The sequence below is a fragment of the Hemiscyllium ocellatum genome, chromosome 18 (assembly GCF_020745735.1).
Source record: "Hemiscyllium ocellatum isolate sHemOce1 chromosome 18, sHemOce1.pat.X.cur, whole genome shotgun sequence".
Classification (NCBI taxonomy): Eukaryota; Metazoa; Chordata; class Chondrichthyes; order Orectolobiformes; family Hemiscylliidae; genus Hemiscyllium; species Hemiscyllium ocellatum.
This window is the reverse complement of record NC_083418.1, coordinates 15,950,062-15,967,233: the sequence shown is the minus strand read 5'-3', so window position 1 is coordinate 15,967,233 and position 17,172 is coordinate 15,950,062. Positions and strand designations below refer to the sequence as shown.

The following is a 17,172-nucleotide window of genomic DNA, read 5'->3' as shown; positions in this document are numbered from 1 at the left end:
CACTTTATATTCCATGTACCATGTTCTTGCCCATCTATTAAGCCTGTTCAGATTTTCTAGAAGCTGCTTTACATCTTCCTCATGACAGGCATTAACACTTAGCTTTGTGCATCCACATACTTGGAGATATCACATTTAGTGCCCACTTCCAAATCATTGATATATATTGTGAACAAATAGATCCCAAGTTCTGATCCTTGTGGTACTTAACTCATCAGAGCCTGCCAATGTGAGAATAGCCCATTTATTCCGACTGTTTTCTGACAGTTAGACAATCATTAATTCATACTAGAAGTAGCTGCCTTCCTTGACACTACCTTGCAATCACACATCTGCTTTGCCTGTTCAGCTTTTCCTTACCGTGTGACCATCTCACTGCTGTCCACGATAATCTCCGCGTCGCAGATACTTCAGAAATCGATTCCCTGCTGCACCTCTGAAACACAATGCACTTCTAGCACATTGGGACATCTGTGACATCCCACATTTTGCAAGTGGAGCATACCATTAAAGCGAGCTCTGTTCCCATGACTTCTCTGAAGATTAAGCTTGTTAATTACTCCCTTTTTAGAAGGAAACTTATTTCACTTTAAACTCTCCCATTGCAATGCAAGGTTCTTCTCTTTAGTCCCTCACATTACTTTCATTGCCTTATTATATCTACCCAAACTTTCTCAGTTCAATTCAAGTGCAGCCACATGTTCAAATTTCAAATTTATAACAATTTACAGACAATTTCTTACAGCAGTTTCCTACCAACTAATGAACTTACAGTTTTCCTGTGATGTCACTTTTTGTTTTTCACTCTGTTGCATCCTCATTGGTCCTGCTGCTTCTCCATCTGTCAAAGTAACTGGTGTAGACCTTGCGCCTCAGCCCCTTTTATAACTTCTTTCTCTAAACCATTCTTGTTCAGGTCCACAGGTCCCACAGACTCACTCACTCTCAAGGTAATTGCTGTAAGCCGGTATTCATTAAATAATTAGCACTTCTGTAAATATGTAGCTACTTGCAGTATTATAATATTTTGTTGGAATCTCATTAAGTCCTAAGTGCTGACATGGCTGTCTGTAGTGACAGAATTGGAGCATTATTTTTGATCAGAAGATGGGATCATATTTGGTTCCTTCTGGCACAATGTCCTAATCCAGTATGTTTCAGAGAACAGGTGATGGCAATACAGGGCTTGGGAGCGTTAATGGAATAAATATCATGTTTATACCTTGGATTTTATTCATATCGAGAACACATATAAGGTCATCAACTCAGAAGCAAGTTTTCTTTTCAGTTCAGTTGAGAAAATACGAGAATTGAGTCAGAAACAAATACAGTTTCTGTCCTAGAAAGACATTTTCTAGGGCGTACAAAGTTAAAAATCACACAACACCAGGTTATAGTCCAACAGGTTTAATTGGAAGCACAATCTTTCGGAGTGGTGCTGTGTGTTGTGTGATTTGTACACCCAGTCCAACACTGGCATCTCCAAATCATTTTCTAGGACAGTTCACAGAATCAGTCACTGCAGTGGAAGAGTTGAAACAAGTGGAGCTGGAAAAGCACAGCATGGTCAGGCAGCAACCAAGGGGCAGGAGTGTCGACATTTCGCCCATAAGCCCTTCATCAGGATTGGGGTGGAGGGGAGGAATTGCTGCAAGATAAATAGGAGGTGATGGGGGGGGAAGATAGCTTGTAAGGTTATAGGTAGATGCAGGTGGAGAGTGATGGTGATAGGTCGGAGAGAAGAGTGTGGAACACAGAGGTGGAAGATGGACAGATGGAAAAGTTCAAGAGGATGGTTCCAGTTTGGAGGATTGGATTTGAGATGAGGTGGGGGAAGGGGAGATAAGGAAACTGGTGAACTTGACGTTGATGCCATGTGATTGGAGTGTCCCAAGGCGGAAGATGAGCTGTTCTTCCTCCAGGTGTCGGGTGATTAGGATTTGGTGGTGGAGAAGACCCAGGACTTGCATGTCCTTAGTGGAGTGGGAGGGGGAGTGAAAATGGTCTGCCACAGAGCAATGGGGCTATTTGGTGCGTGTGTCCTAGAAATGTTCTCTGAAACATTCCATGACTTGGCGTCCTGTCTCCCCAATGTGTAGGACACCACATCGAAAGCAACAATTACAGTAGATGAGGTGTTTAGATGTGTAGAAAAATTCTGCCAGATAATGAAAGATCCTTTGGGGGCTTTGATAGAGGTAAGGGGGATTGTGTGGGCGCAGGTTTTACACCTCTTGCAGTGGCAATGGAAGGTGGAGGGTAGGTTGGTGGGCCGGGCGTGGACCTAACAAGGGAGTCGTGGAGGGAATGATCTCTGAGGAATGCTGATAAGAGTGGAGAGGGAAATATATCTCATGGTGGCATCTGACAGTAGTTGGAGGAAATGGTCATGGATGATGCGCTGTATTGGTGGGGTGAAAGGTGAGTTCCAGGACCGTTCTATCCTTGTTGCAGTTGGAGGGGTGAGGGTCAAGGGTGGAGGTGCAGGAATTGGAGGAGATGCTCTGGAGGGTATTGTTGACCACGTGGGAGAGGAAATTGTGGTCCTTGCAGTAGGAGGCCATCTGGGATGTTCTGGAATGGAATTGCTCCTCCTGGGAGCAGTACTACAGAGATGGAGGAATTGGGAGTAAGGGATAGCGTTTTTTTCCGGGATGGGGGATGGGGTGTAGTTCATATAGCTGTGGGAGTCGATAAGTTTGAAGTAGATGTCTGTATTGAGTCGATTGCCGGAAATGGAGAGGAGAGGTTGAAGAAGGGGAGCAGGCTTTCCAAGATGATCAAAGGGCGGCACGGTGGCACAGTGGTTAACACTGCTGCTTCACAGCGCCAGAGATCTGGGTTCAATTCCTGACTCAGGCAACTGACTGTGTGGAGTTTGCACATTCTCCCCGTGTCTGCGTGGGTTTCCTCCGGGTGCTCCGGTTTCCTCCCACAGTCCAAAGATGCGCAGGTCAGGTGAATTGGCCAAGCTAAATTGCCCGTAGTGTTAGGTAGGGGTATGGGTGGGTGGCGGGTCGGTGTGGACTTGTTGGGCCGAAGGGCCTGTTTCCACACTGTAAGTAATCTAATCTAATCTAATGAACTCGAGGTCAGGGTGGGAGGTGTTCGTGAAGTTGATAAACTGTTTAACCTCATCATGTGGCACCAGGTGACGCTGATACAGTCATCAGTGTAGCATTGGAAAAGGTGGGGAATGGTGCCAGTATAACGACAAAAGATGAACTGTTCCATGTATCCAATGAAGAGGCAGGCATAGGTGGGGCCTGTGTGGGTGCCCATGGCTACCCCATTGGTCTGAAGGAAATGGGAGGGTTCAAAGGAGAAATATTGAGAGTGAAGACCAGTTTAGCACGGGTACTGGTTGGGTTGGCGGGAGGAAGAAATGGAAGGCTTGGAGGCCTTCGCTGTGATGGATGGACGTGTACAGGGACTGGATATCCATGGTGATGATGAGGTGTTGGGGGCCAGGTCACAAAAGTCATGGAGGAGGTGGAGGGCGTGGGGTGGTGCCGCTGCAAGAGATTTAAAACCTGTGTCCCTCCCGAGCCCCTCACCTCCATCCAAGATCCCAAAGGATCCTTCCACATCCAGCAGAGATTTTCCTGAACATCCAAACACCTCATCTACTGTGTCTGTTGCTGTCGATGTCGTATCCTGTACATTGGGGAGACAGTTCACAGAACGTTTCAGAGAACATCTCTGAGACACATGCACCAAATGATCCCACTGCCCTGTGGCCAACCACCTCAACTCCCCTTCCCACTCTGCCAAGGGCATGCGAGTCCTGGATGTCCACCATTGCCAAATCTTCGCCACCCTATGCCTGGAGGAAGAATGCCTCATCTTTTGCCTTGGAATCCTCAAACCACACAGCATCAATGTCGATTTCACCAGTTTCCTCATCTCCCTTCCCCCCGCCTCTTCCCAGATCCAACCCTTGGTACTGCCCTCGTGAACTGACCCACCTGTCCATCTTCCTTCTCACCTAACCGCTCCATCCTCTGCTCTGATCACCCAATCTGCATCTACCTATCACTTTCCAAACTACTTTCACCTCCCCCAGTCCCACCCTCCTATTTATCTCTAGCACCACACCCCCCATGCTTGAAATGTCGACTTTTATGCTCCTCGGATGCTCCCTGAACTGCAGTGCTTTTCCAAAGCCACACTTTTCAACTCTGATCACTAATATCTGCAGTCCTCGCTTTATCCACTGCAGTAGATGAGTTTATTTTGCACAAGCTGTCAAATCAGGAGAGTATGGTTTGAAATCTGCAAGTTATTAGAGTTCAGAAGGCTTAAGATCTCAGAGTTGCAGAAGAGTTTATGCTGGTAAGTTAGGAAAAGACTGGCAAATTGTCCCCAGTACAAAGCCAAGGAGCTGTTAGGAGTCAGATAAATATGGTCCTAAAGAGTTCAGGTATGAGTTGTAATTTCCCTGGATCTGAATTTATAATGGATAATATCACAAAAAGACTCAAAACTTTTTGCTGTGCAGTTTAGGATCTTTCCCACTGTGTTCTGAATCTAGATAGCCTGATTTTTCACTTATTCTTTTGCTTAAGTTTAGGAAGTTTTGCTGAAGAAAATCTGAAACCACATCTCAGTGACTCAGTTTCATCCTGGGATTTGGCTTGTTCAGTAGTACTATCAGCTGAGATCATAACACATGCAGTAACACCAAGCTGACCTTTAAGACCAAATTGATGGTTTGTTGGTCCTGTTCTTTTGTATGGCTGTGAAATATAAATGAGTTCAGCTACCAATAAAATGACAGCATTGTGTATATCCTGGCAGGACAAATACATAAATGTGTCAGTCCTCTTAAAGGCTGAGCTCCCACATCTTTAGGCATTAATCAAACTTCGGTTACAATAGCACATTGAATTGAATAGAATTTATTGTCACGTGTACTGAGGCACAGTGAAAAGCTTTGTCTTGCGAGCAATACAGGCAGGTCACACAGTTAGTTACACAGATAAACAACTAATAGGTAAACAGCAGCAAAAACAAAAACACAGATACAGGTGATTGTTAAGAGTTTGTGAGTCCATTCAGTACTCTAACAACAGTAGAGTAGAAACTTTCAAAACTGACTGGTGCATGTGTTGAGGCTTCTGTACCTTCTCCCCGATGGTTGAGGTTGTAGAAAAAACATTGCCAGTGTGAAATGGATCTTTGAGAATGCTGGTGGCCTTTCTTTGAAAGCGGGCCTGGTAGATGTGATTGTCCAGGCTAAGTTCACCATTCTCAATAACCATCTGCAATCTTGAATGGTATAGTTGCCATTCCAGGTAGTGATACATCCATACAGAATGCACTTGATGGCGCACCTGTAAAAGTTGGTAAGGATATTTGCCGTCATGCTAAATTTCCTCAGCTATCTGAGGAAGAAGAGACATTGTTGGGCCTTTGTAACCTGTGCGTCTACATGAAGAGTTCAAGAAAGCTTGTTGTGGATGACCACTCCCAGGAGCTTGACACTCTCCACTTGTTCCATCTCTGTGCTGTTAATGTGTGTGTGGGGGGGGGGGCATGAGTAACTTCCCACAAAAGTCAATAATGAGTTCCTTGGTTTTGCCAGCATTGAGAGATAGATTGTTCTCAGTGCACCATTTTTCCAGGTCTTCAACCTTCCATCTGTCATCTGTTTCGTCACCATCTAAGATTCGACCAACTATGGTGGTGTCATCAGCAAACTTGCAAATTAGTCTGGTATTTGGTGACGTAGTCATGGATATACAGCGGTACAGTAGGGGGCTGAGTACGCACCCCTAGGGGGCTCCAGTGTTGAGCGTTAGTGAGGATGAAATATTGTCCCCTGATTGTGGCCTGTGGGTCAGGAAACTGAGGATCCAGTTGCAGAGAGTGGGGCTTAGTCCGAGATCACTAAGTTTAGTAATCATTCTCGAGGGGGTAATAGCGTTGAAGGCTGAACTGTAGTCAGTGAATAAGTATCTTGCATAGCTGTTCTTGGTGTCAAGGTGTTCTAGGGAGGAGTGAAGGGCAAGCAATATGGCATCTGACGTGGATCTGTTAGTCCGATAGGCAAATTGGAGTGGGTCAAGAATAGTGAGGGGGCTGGAGTTGATTAATGCCATGACCAGCCTTTCAAAGCACTTCATGACCACCGGAGTTAGGGCCACTGGGCGATAGTCATTGAGACATGCTGCATGAGCCTTCTTAGGCACAGGGATGATGTTGGCCATCTGCAAGGAGAGGTTGAAGATGTCCGAGAAAAGACCTCTGCCAGCTGATGTGCGCATGCTCTGAGTGCACGGCTTGGTTCTCCGTCTGGTCCCATCACTTTCCTTGGATTCACATGAAGGAAAACTGATTTGACCTCTGATGCAGTGACTTTTGGAATAGGTTTGTCAGGACTTGTTGGAATAAATGTTACCTCTCTGCCGAAATTCTGCTCAAAGCCAACATAGAAGGCTTTGATATGATCTGGAAGGGATATGTCATCACCAGCTATCTTGCACGGTCTCTTTTTAGAATCTGTTAAATCATTCAATCCTTGCTATAGTCACCGGGTACCTATCTGGGTCTGTACTTTGGATCTGCATTAGTCCTTGGCTGTCTTAATGGCCCTGCGAGGTTCATACTTGGATTCCTTATATTTGAGTGGGACTACTGATCTGAAGGCCTCACGCTTGGTATTTAGCAGGTTCTGTGTGTCCTGATTCATCCAGGGTTTCCTGTTGGGGAACGCCCAGATTGATTTCCTCAATATGCAGTGCTCCACATTCTTGCTGATAAAGCCTGTGACGGAGGTGGCATACTGGTCCAAGGTATCTGTGGATTGTTTGAACATGGCTGAATCAGCCGATTCCAGACAGCACTAGAGTTAATCCTCTGCCACCTCTGACCAACACTGGACCTGTATCCGTGAGGGGGGGTCTCCTCCTTGAGCTTTTGCCTGTGAGCCAGGAGAAAAAACACAGCATTGTGGTTGGAGTTCCCAAAATGAAAGCGGAGAATGGAGTGGTAGGCTTCCTTCACAGTGGTGTAGCAGTGGTCTAAAATGTTCGGGCCCCTAGTGGGGCAGGTAATGTTCTGGTGGTACTTGGGCAACACCTTCCTTAGACTGGCTTGATTGAAGTCGCCAGTTACAATAAATAGGGCCTCTGGGTGTTCCCTTTCCAGGGTGTTAGTGGTGGAATACAGCACATCCAGAGCTTCCTCAACCTTTGCTTGTAGCAGTATGTACACAGCAGTTAGTACAGCAGCAGTTAAATTCCTTAGCTAGATAGAAGGGATGGCATTTGATGGTGAGGAATTCAAGGTTTGGGGAGCAATGGCTGCCCAGAGTTGCAATGTTCTTGCACCACAATTGTTCATAAAAAAGCAAACCCCTCCACCCTTTGTCTTACTCAAGGACGCTGTATGGTCCCTACGATGGATAGAAACACCATTAGCCTGAAATGCAGTCGTGAATGGATGGGTTGAGCCAGGTTTCTGTGAAGCAGAGTGCGCATCAGTCCCGCAGTTCACGCTGGAAGCTGAGCCGTGATCTGAGTTCTTCCATCTTGTTCTCCAGAGATTGTACATTTGCTAGGAGTTAGCTAGGAAAGTGGGTCTTAAAACTGCATACTCTTGGTCTTACGAGCAGGCCGGTGCGTGTACCCCGCTTCCTTACCGGTTTCTTACACTTGAGTGGTCTGGTGGAGTGGATTCTGACTGCTTCCAGTTCAGTGATCCTTCCTAGAACCCTGTGGTGCAGGTAGGTTGCAGTTTTGTGTATTTTTGCAGAGGGTCTGCTAAGTATCCAGTATAGCAGGAAATTTACTGTGTGGTCTTTTTTAACTGGAGGGAGAATGCTTAGGACCCAGTGGAGAAGGTAAGTTTCTGCTTGTGTTCCGATGTATCCAGTTAGTTCCTGGTTTCAGTTGCTGCAGATTTGCTGCTCCAGATCCAGCCATGTTTTTTGCAGAAGTGATTGGACTGCTCTCCAGATAAGTTCTGAGCAATTTTGTGTCAAGCAGGCGTCTTATAGGGCCAGGAGCGTTTCGTGTTGGTTCTCCTTCCTGGAGCAGGTCCCTTGGGTCCCTTCCTTTTCCAGCAGGCCCCAAACCTAGGGCTGTCATAGGCTGCCTCCAGCTGGCTTGGCTTTCTTCCAGGGTGGGGTCGGATGGGTGGTGGGCACCACGTGGTCTGCTGCCTTCATCCAGTAAGCTGGTTTTGAGGATTGGAGCAGCTTCAAACCTGTGAGTTTGGATAAAACAGAGTCATTAGTGATGTTTAAAAGTGTGCAATTAAATTTAAAGGGTGTAGAATGATTGTAGGAAATAGGAAACAGATCTGCATGCAGAAGCTCGCAAGGAGTCGACAATATCCAGTGCCATCTGCAGATCTGCCGGATTGAAGATAGTCAGGAAACCAAGCATGGATTCCTGGATCCAGACAACCAATAAGCTGGGCATGGATTCATTTCAAGGATATGAAGGGCCTAAATATCAGTTATCATACCTGGGAGTCACTAGCTGTGTAAGGGAAAAGTAATGAGACCTCCCAGAGTGTGGTTGTTCGGGGAAAAGAACCACAAAGACAACTACTTATTAAGACACCATGCAATCAAATACTGAAACAATTATTTAAACTTTATTGCATGTTGCACTAAATAAAATGACTCAAGTAAGCAAGCTAAGCCCCACACCACAACTTCACTATTGTCTGATTAATGGTAGAATGTAGCTACAATTCCGATCAACAGTGTCTATCTCTGGATTTCCAGGTTTCAGTCCTTATGCAATGTTATTCTTCGAAGTTCTGCTGCTGAAGAGTCCTGGAGTGGAATTTTTATGCAGTTTTCAGTGCTTCACGTTAGATGATCCTTCAGATTCTTTCATCCAAAATATTGACAACTCCTCTGGAGCTTTCAAATATGAAGCTTGCCTTTTTATCAGCAGTAGTTTTTCTGTTCCTTGTTACAACTGACATTGACTGTTTGAAGATACCGCTTTCCTGCAAACAACTGTTTAAAGTCTTCTGAAGGGCAATCATTTGTCCATGTGGCATAACACAATTTTCTTCAACTTTTTCTTTTCCCAGGTATGGCTAACTGCTTTCACTTCCAGTTGTCCTTGTCACTTTACTATGTATTCCAGACAGAGTTATTGCTGCATCTTTCAATCTACGAACAGTTACTAAAGTTCTATTGTTTACACTATCACAACTCCACTTTCCTGTCATTTCCCCATGACCCTTGAATCCCTTACTCTAAAAATGTATCTATACTTCATTTTCTTAACGCTCCAGCCCTCTGCAATAAATAATTCAACCGATTCACTGCTCTCTCAGAGTAGAAATTCATCCTTATGTCTGTCTTACATGGGCAAACCCATACTCTGGATTATGCCCTCTTGTCCTAGACCCCCCACAGGGAAAACTAATCTCTCAGCATCTATCCTGTCAAGACCCTAAAAATTATATGTTTCAATAAAATCTCCTCCCTTTACCTTCTCATTCTTCTGAACTCCAAAGAGTACAGGTAGCATGGTGGGTGTGTGGTTAGCATTTCTGCTTCACAACGCCAGGGACCTGAGTTTGATTCCACTCTCAGGGGACAGCCTGTATGGAGTTTGCGCACTCTTGCTGTGTCTGCATGTGTTTCCCCCCACAGTCCAAAGATATGCAGGTTAGGTGGATTGGCCATGTTAAATTATAGAGTCATAGAGATGTGCAGCAGAAAACAGACCCTTTGGTCCAATTCATCCATGCCGACCAGATATCCTAACTTAATTTAGTCCCATTTGCCAACACTTGGCCAGTATCCCTCTCGACCCTGCCTATTCATACACCCATCCAGATGTCTCTTAATTCCTTTAAATGTATCACCCTCCACCACTTCCTCTGGCAGCTCAGTCCATACATGCATCACCCTCTGCATGAAAAATTTGCCCCTTAGGTCCTTTTTATATCTTTCCCCTCTCACCCTAAACCTATGTCCTATATTTCTGGTCTCCCCCACCCCAGGAAAAAGAGTTTGTCTGTTTATCCTATCTATGCCCCTTGTAATTTTATAAACCTCAATAAGTCACCTATCAGACTCCAACATTCCAGGAAAAACAGCCTCAGCCTGTTTAGCCTCTCCCTGTGGCTCTAATCCTCCAACCTTAGCAACATCCTTGTAAATCTTTTCTGAACCCTTTCCAGTTTTACAACATCATTCCTGTGTCAGGAAACCAGAATTGCATGCAATATTCCAACAGTGGCCCAGCCAACATCCTGTACAGCCACAACATGACCTTCCAATTCCTATACTCAGTGCCCTGACCAATAAAGGAAAGTATACCAAACGCCTTCTTCCTGCAACTCTACTTTCGAGGAAGTATGACCTGCACTCCAAGATTTCTTTGTTCAACAGTATGGCCCAGGACCTTAGCATTAAATGCTTAAGTCCTGCTCTGATTTGCTTTTCCAAAATGTAGCACCTCACATTTATCTAAGTTAAGCTCCATCTGCCACTTCTCAGCCCATTGGCCATCTGATGAAGATCCCATTATACTCTGAGGTAACCTTCTTCACTGCTCACTGCACCTCTAATTTTGGTGTCATCTGTAAACTTACTAGCTATAGCTCCTCTGTTCAAATTCAAATCATTTGTATAAATGACAAAAAGTAGTGGACTCAGCACCGATCCTTGTGGCACACCACTGGTCACAGTCCTCCAGTCTGAAAAACAACCCTCCACCACCACCCTCTCTGTTCTATCATTGAGCCATACTGTTTGTTCTGTCTCTCACGGTACCTATTCTCTTTCTGTTGATTGTTTGCTTGTCGAGTGACTACTTCACTGTACACATTATCCACAAAGATGTCAGCCTTGTGTAGGTCACAATGTTTCCATCTGCAGCTCCATATCCAAAATATGAATTTCAGTAGCTACAGCTGAAGTCACTTCCTGCACACACAGTCATCCAAAGCACTGGAAGTGTCACTGACTTCCTATATAACACAGGAGGAATTTTTGCAAGGTTTGTGAAGGTTTGTAGCTCAAGTTGAGGTTTAGGGTGTAGATTTGCTCGCTGAGCTGTAGGTTTGATATCCAGATGTTTCATTACCTGGCTAGGTAACATCATCAGTGGTGACCTCGAAGTGAAGCGAAGCTGTTGTCTCCTGCTTTCTATTTATATGTTTGTCATATATGTCATATTTATATGACAGCCAGACTACTAAGACCCCCCGGAATCCTAGTAGCACACAAACTCACCAACACTCTCAAACAAAAACCAACAAACTTAAAAGACCCAGTACAACCCATGGACAAAACCAGTGTGTCTACAAAATTCCATGCAAGGACTGCCACAAACACTACGTAGGACAAACAGGAAGAAAGTTAGCCACCAGGATACACGAACACCAGCTATCCACAAAAAGACACGACCCTCTCTCCCTCGTAGCCCTACACATGGAAGAAAAAAAAACACCATTTCGACTGGGACAACACATCTATCCTGGGACAGGCTAAGCAAAGACATGCCAGAGAATTTCTAGAGGCCTGGCACTCCAACCCACAACACCATAAACAAACACATAGATCTAGATACCATCTATCAACCCCTCAGAAAACAAACAGGAAGTGACATCACCACAAACCCCAGGAACCCCATCCAGGAGAAAGATATAAATAGAAAGCAGGAGTCAACAGTTTCGCTTCACTTGGAGGTCGCCGCTGATGATGTTACCTAGCCAGGTAATGAAACTTCTGGATATCAAACCTACAGCTCAGCGAGCAAACCTACACCCTAAACAGGAGGAATATTCCACATAGTCGAGCTGCCCTAACATGAATTAGCTTTAAATTATACTTTACACGTTGACTGTCTTTAGTTCACTGAATATTAAATATATTCTTGGGACCTTACCTTCCTTCGTATACTTAATCTAAACTGAAGACCAACAGCAACAGCAGCTGCTCAACAACTAACGAACTCACAAGTTTCCTACCATGTCACTGTTGGATTTGTTCTCCAAGTCAGCCCAGCCCCAAATATTTAACCTGCAAGTTTTAATATTGTACAGACCATTGTACGATTATTTAGTTCTGTCCACAACCTACATACTCCACAATTTATCCTAAAGTCCTCGATTGCAGGACACATTTTCAGGTACATCTGGTGCTGTTTCTAGTAAACTGTTTTACATTTCAAATACAACAAAGATTAATCATCCAGCATGGTGATGAAAGAATGAGGAATATGGTGGAATACAGTTGTGGTTAAGTGGCATGCAGCACCTTATTAACGTCAAGTTTTGGGCTGTTAACTCACTCAGCATGATCCGACACAACATAATAGTGGCTGTCTTTAGTGTGTAAAGGAGTAAGGATCTCCACAGTATTAAGTGACTCTTACCAATGTTTTCATAGACAGATACAAGGACTTGATGCGATCAATTAGCTTTCTCCAACATTTTTATTCTCTTCCCACCTGCCAATGGTTATGATCATCAGGACTCAGCCAGATCTATCAGTAATTATGCTACTGACCTACAGTTGGTGATTGGCATTGTGAATAGAGAACTTAAATCGATGACTTATTTTCTTCCCTTAATTAAGTAATAATCAGCGTGTGATCTTCTTTCCCTAAGGTCATGAGACTCACAAGGGATTGCAGCAAATGTTTACCAGGCTGATTCTGGGGATGGCAGGACTGACATATGAGGTGAAACTGCATCAATCTCCAAGATTCATGCGTAGCAGTGAATGAATTGGCACACCAATTCATATGTGGAGAATCTCCCAACAACAGAGTAGAAACATTGGTGACAACACATTTTAGATGCTGTCTTGGAAAACATCTAGCTTTCTTCGAGATTTTATGTTGCTTGAATGAATAAAGTCTTGTTCAGTCCACAAAACTAACACAATCTCGGAGGCATTTGATCCAGCACTCAAATATTTTTCATATGCCTAAATCAAGTTTTTCCCAAGTGTTTTTTTTAATGTTACAAGGCTGTCAAAATACTGAGATCTAGAATACTTATTGCTTTTTGAACAAATTCAATCAAGAGGAAAGAGAGAATTCTTAATTACAAGCTTTGGAGGTTTGCCTACTTTTTACTCCATAAAAGTTTTTTATTTGAAACAGAAACCAAGAATTGAATTGATTGCTAGATAATTGTAAACGGAGGCCTCATGATTTATTACAAAAACAAGATTTCCAAAAACTAATATCCCTAAAAGATTGGTTTGGGAGTTTTTCCCCCAAAGAATCTTAACTTACAGTAATTAGCAGGTGGATCGCTGACCACATTGAATTGTTGACCTCATTTTCCAAGAAAACGCATGAGTTCCCTTCTACTTTGGTAAAATACTGTTATTTCAGAAAGCCTCCAATCAGTTCAATACCTTCCAGTTTTTCACATAGTCAATAAATGTAGGTACTAGCCCCAAAAATCCACATTAATGAATCCCTACCACAGCCTCTGTTCCCCAAATACCAACTCCATCTCCTTCTCCTTGAAACAATGTAAGAAAGAAATCTGAAACTCTAAAAATAATAAGAAAATAATATACAAAGGTAGATCAGCCTGCTTATTCCTATTCCCCATCATCAAACCACAAAGTCTCCTATAAATAAGAAAAATAAACAATAAAAAGGAACAAGGAATTTTTGGAAAACTCTGTGTCTTGTGCTAAACGAACACAACAAATTACATTGACCATTTTTTTTAAAAACTATCTTTTTATGAAGAGCAAACATACACTGGACAGAATGATAACCAACTTTCCCTTTAAATGTAGTTTTCCACAGCATGGACCTCCAAGGTTTATGCATGACAGTGAATGCATTGGCACACCAATTAGTGTGTGCATAATCTCCCAATAGCATTGTAGGAACATCAGTGACAAGACATTTTAGATGCTGTTTTGGAAAGCATCTAGCTTTCTCCTACATTTATGTAACTTAAATTAATAAATGTTGGTCTTGTTCAATTCAAAAAGCTAAAACAATCTCTGAGACATTCGATCCAGCGCTGAGATTTGTTTTTCATATGCCTAAATCAAGTTCTTCTCAATCTATGCTGCTAGGCCTAACTCTTTAACATCATCAGAGTAATGGTGTTGAAGCTGGGAATCATTGAGTAATCTTCTTTTGAAATGTTTCCAAGGTCACTATCAGCCACCATTTGAAGCATGGTTTATTAACACAAGTGAGCTGTCAGTAACAATATGATGGCATCTGATTTGTACTAAATGATTGTGTTAAGTAGAAGATATTCCACTGTTCAATTGAATCATAACTTCTCTGCACTGGTCATGAACCTTTTGTGATCTGTGCTCAAGAACATCTAGATTATTTCTCTGTAAATGGCTTGCAATATCATTTCCTATAAATAATAATATTGTACAATGTGTGTATGAAATATGTAGGTGTGATAATTGCCCCTTTAAATTGTATTTTTGCAGATATATGTGGAAGCATGTTGATAGCTGCATCTGGAAATATAACCTCTCCAAATTTCCCCAATTTTTATCCTAACAATGCTGACTGCAGATGGCTAATTAGGGCACGCCATCATTTTAAGGTGTGTAAAAGCTCAACTATAGCATCTATAAAATTAAGAGTTACAGGCAGAAGTCACAACATTTGTTAAAAAACGTTAACCAAAATTAAGAAGAAATATACAGAATTGATTGAGTTCACTTTTTTCTGAATTTGTGTGTGCCACAGAATGTTGTCATTGGAGTAATTTTGGCTGTCCTTGTAGTTCTGTTCTTCTTTTCAATATTTTCAGTGGCCTTTTTTCCAATTCCCAATAACTTCAGAAAAAAAGCAGAATGTGAGGTAAAATCTGTATAAAATGGATTACAGTGGCAACACTGATAAACATGAGACAATATAATAAAAAAAAACTGGATGGTGGGAGTGAAACAAAAACACAAATTGCTGAAGAAACTCAGCAGGTCTGGCAGCTACTGTGGAGAGAAAGCAGAGTTAATGTTTTGAATCTAATGACCACTTTTCACTGTACTGGTGTACTTGAGTACACATTTATTAAACAATAAATTCTAATTCTAAATCAGGAAAATGTATGATTAAAAGAGGATCCTGCAGGTGATGCACTCCCATACATCTGCTCCTGTTGTCCATCCAGGTGGTAGAACTTATGAGTTCAGATGGCACACTAGATTGGCACCCTATCCATCACTTCCAATATTCACTCGCTCCACCAATGTACAGTGTACTCATTTGAGAAACTCACCAGTGTTCCTTCAATAGTGCCTTAGTTATGAATACAAGAGATAAACAATGCTTTAATAACAGATTGTGTGAAAGGAATCATGCAGTGACACTTCATTAGAATTAGAATTCCGTCGTTGTAAATGTATTGCCTCTTTTCATCATCACCTGTCTCATTGATTGTCATTGTAACTGTAGTGCAAGAATGAACTTACAGAGGCTGCCCCTTCTCAGTGTCGTATCATGATAGAATCCTGTCTGACTTAGTGCATCTCTTTCCGTAATTCCTAGCATAACACACCTTGTTATCATTCAAAGTGGAAACATTGCATGTTGTAAAGCCTTAACTTTGATTGAACAACAGGAAAAGTGAAGAAAAACAGCCAGAACAATTGTATTTGCTTCTGAAAGTAAACAGATTTTGTTTGCCTTTTGAACAACCACAAATTAATAACCAATGAATGATTATCTCATCCAGTTCTAACTTATTGGAAACTGTTGTTAATTAAGTCCCGTCTGGCTTGTTGTACCTGATGCTGCATTATTCTGTCATGGTGAATGTGATGTTCCTCCTGCTCAATATCGTCTTCTTCCCCCTCAGAACACTGTTGCACTCTCCTAGCTCTTCGGCATCTTATCGCATCTCCTCTGTCTGCTCCAGTTGTGAAAAGCGTAGCATGGAAGGATTACATAGGATCTGGGATGAACTGCAAAGTCCCATCAGACCACTCCAAATATCAGAATGTCATGTTCAGGAGATGTAACATTTGCTCCATGGTGGCCTTGACGAAAGAATGAGCTTTATTGTTCTGCATGAGGATTTAGTCAGTCAAATACGATCAGCCTCTATGTAGTTATTTCAGTGGCAATGAACGAAAACAGTTATGTGCCTGATCAAAATTCACTCACAACAGTCATCTATAAGTTTTAAAAATTTTTTAGAAATTCATTTACAGGATCAGAGGATTGCTGGCTAGCCAGCATTTATTGTCCACCCCTAATTGCCCAGAGGGCGGTTAAGAGTCAATCATTTTGCTGTGACTAGGTAAGAATGGCAGTTTCCTTCCCTAAAAGACTTTAGTGAACTAAATGGGTTTTTCCAAGAATCAACAATGGTTTCATCAGATTCTACAATCTGCAATGGCAGGATTAAAACCTAGTTCCTGGGACATTATCTCTGTCTCTGAATTAAAAGTCCAGTGATAATACCACTAGGCCATCCTATGCTTCCCCCGGGAGGAGGTGGGGGTATTTGTGGTAAGCATTTCTGGCATCATGCCTATATTAAAAAATATATAATGGCGATTCAGAGAATCTCCTCATTTTGGGTTGGCTGGTCAGAGCTGACATGTCAACAAATGACTTGGTGACAGGATACCAACCTCCTTGGAGTTATTTCTTTAGTGACGAGAGAAAACCATACAGTCATACAGTCGTAGAGTCATGGAAATAAACTCTTTGGTCCAACTCTGGGAGGCACAGTGGTTAGCACTGCTGCCTCACAACGCCTGAGATCCGGGTTCAATTCCCGACTCAGGCGACTGACTGTGTGGAGTTTGCACGTTCTCCCCATGTCTGCGTGGGTTTCCTCCAGGTGCTCTGGTTTCCTCCCACAGTCCAAAGATGTGCGGGTCAGGTGAATTGGCCATGCTAAATTGCCCGTAGTGTTAGGTAAGGGGTAAATGTAGGGGTATGGGTGGGTTGCGCTTCGGCGGGTCGGTGTGGACTTGTTGGGCCGAAGGGCCTGTTTCCACACTGTAAGTAATCTAATCTAATCTAATCTAAACTCGTCCGTACCGACCAGATATCCTAACCTAATTCAGTCCCATTTGCCTGCACTTGGCCCGTATCCCTCTAAACTCTTCCTATTCATATATCTATCCAGATGTTGTTTAAACATTATAATTGTACTAGCATCCACCACTTCCTCTGGCTGCTCATTCCAAACACACAACTGTCTGTGTGACAATTTTGCCCC

General features: G+C 43.0%; 1 protein-coding gene across 1 annotated transcript in view; it reads left to right on the top strand.

The window, feature by feature from the left end:
• LOC132824535 (high choriolytic enzyme 1-like) overlaps nt 1-12,718 on the top strand; it is a 58,504-nt gene extending 45,786 nt beyond the window's left edge. Inside the window, exon 6 of the mRNA XM_060839168.1 lies at nt 12,598-12,718. Within this exon, the coding sequence (XP_060695151.1) occupies nt 12,598-12,716 (119 nt within the window). The 3' untranslated portion in view covers nt 12,717-12,718. The remainder of the gene's footprint in view (nt 1-12,597) is intronic.
• The last annotated feature ends 4,454 nt before the right edge of the window (nt 12,719-17,172 follow it).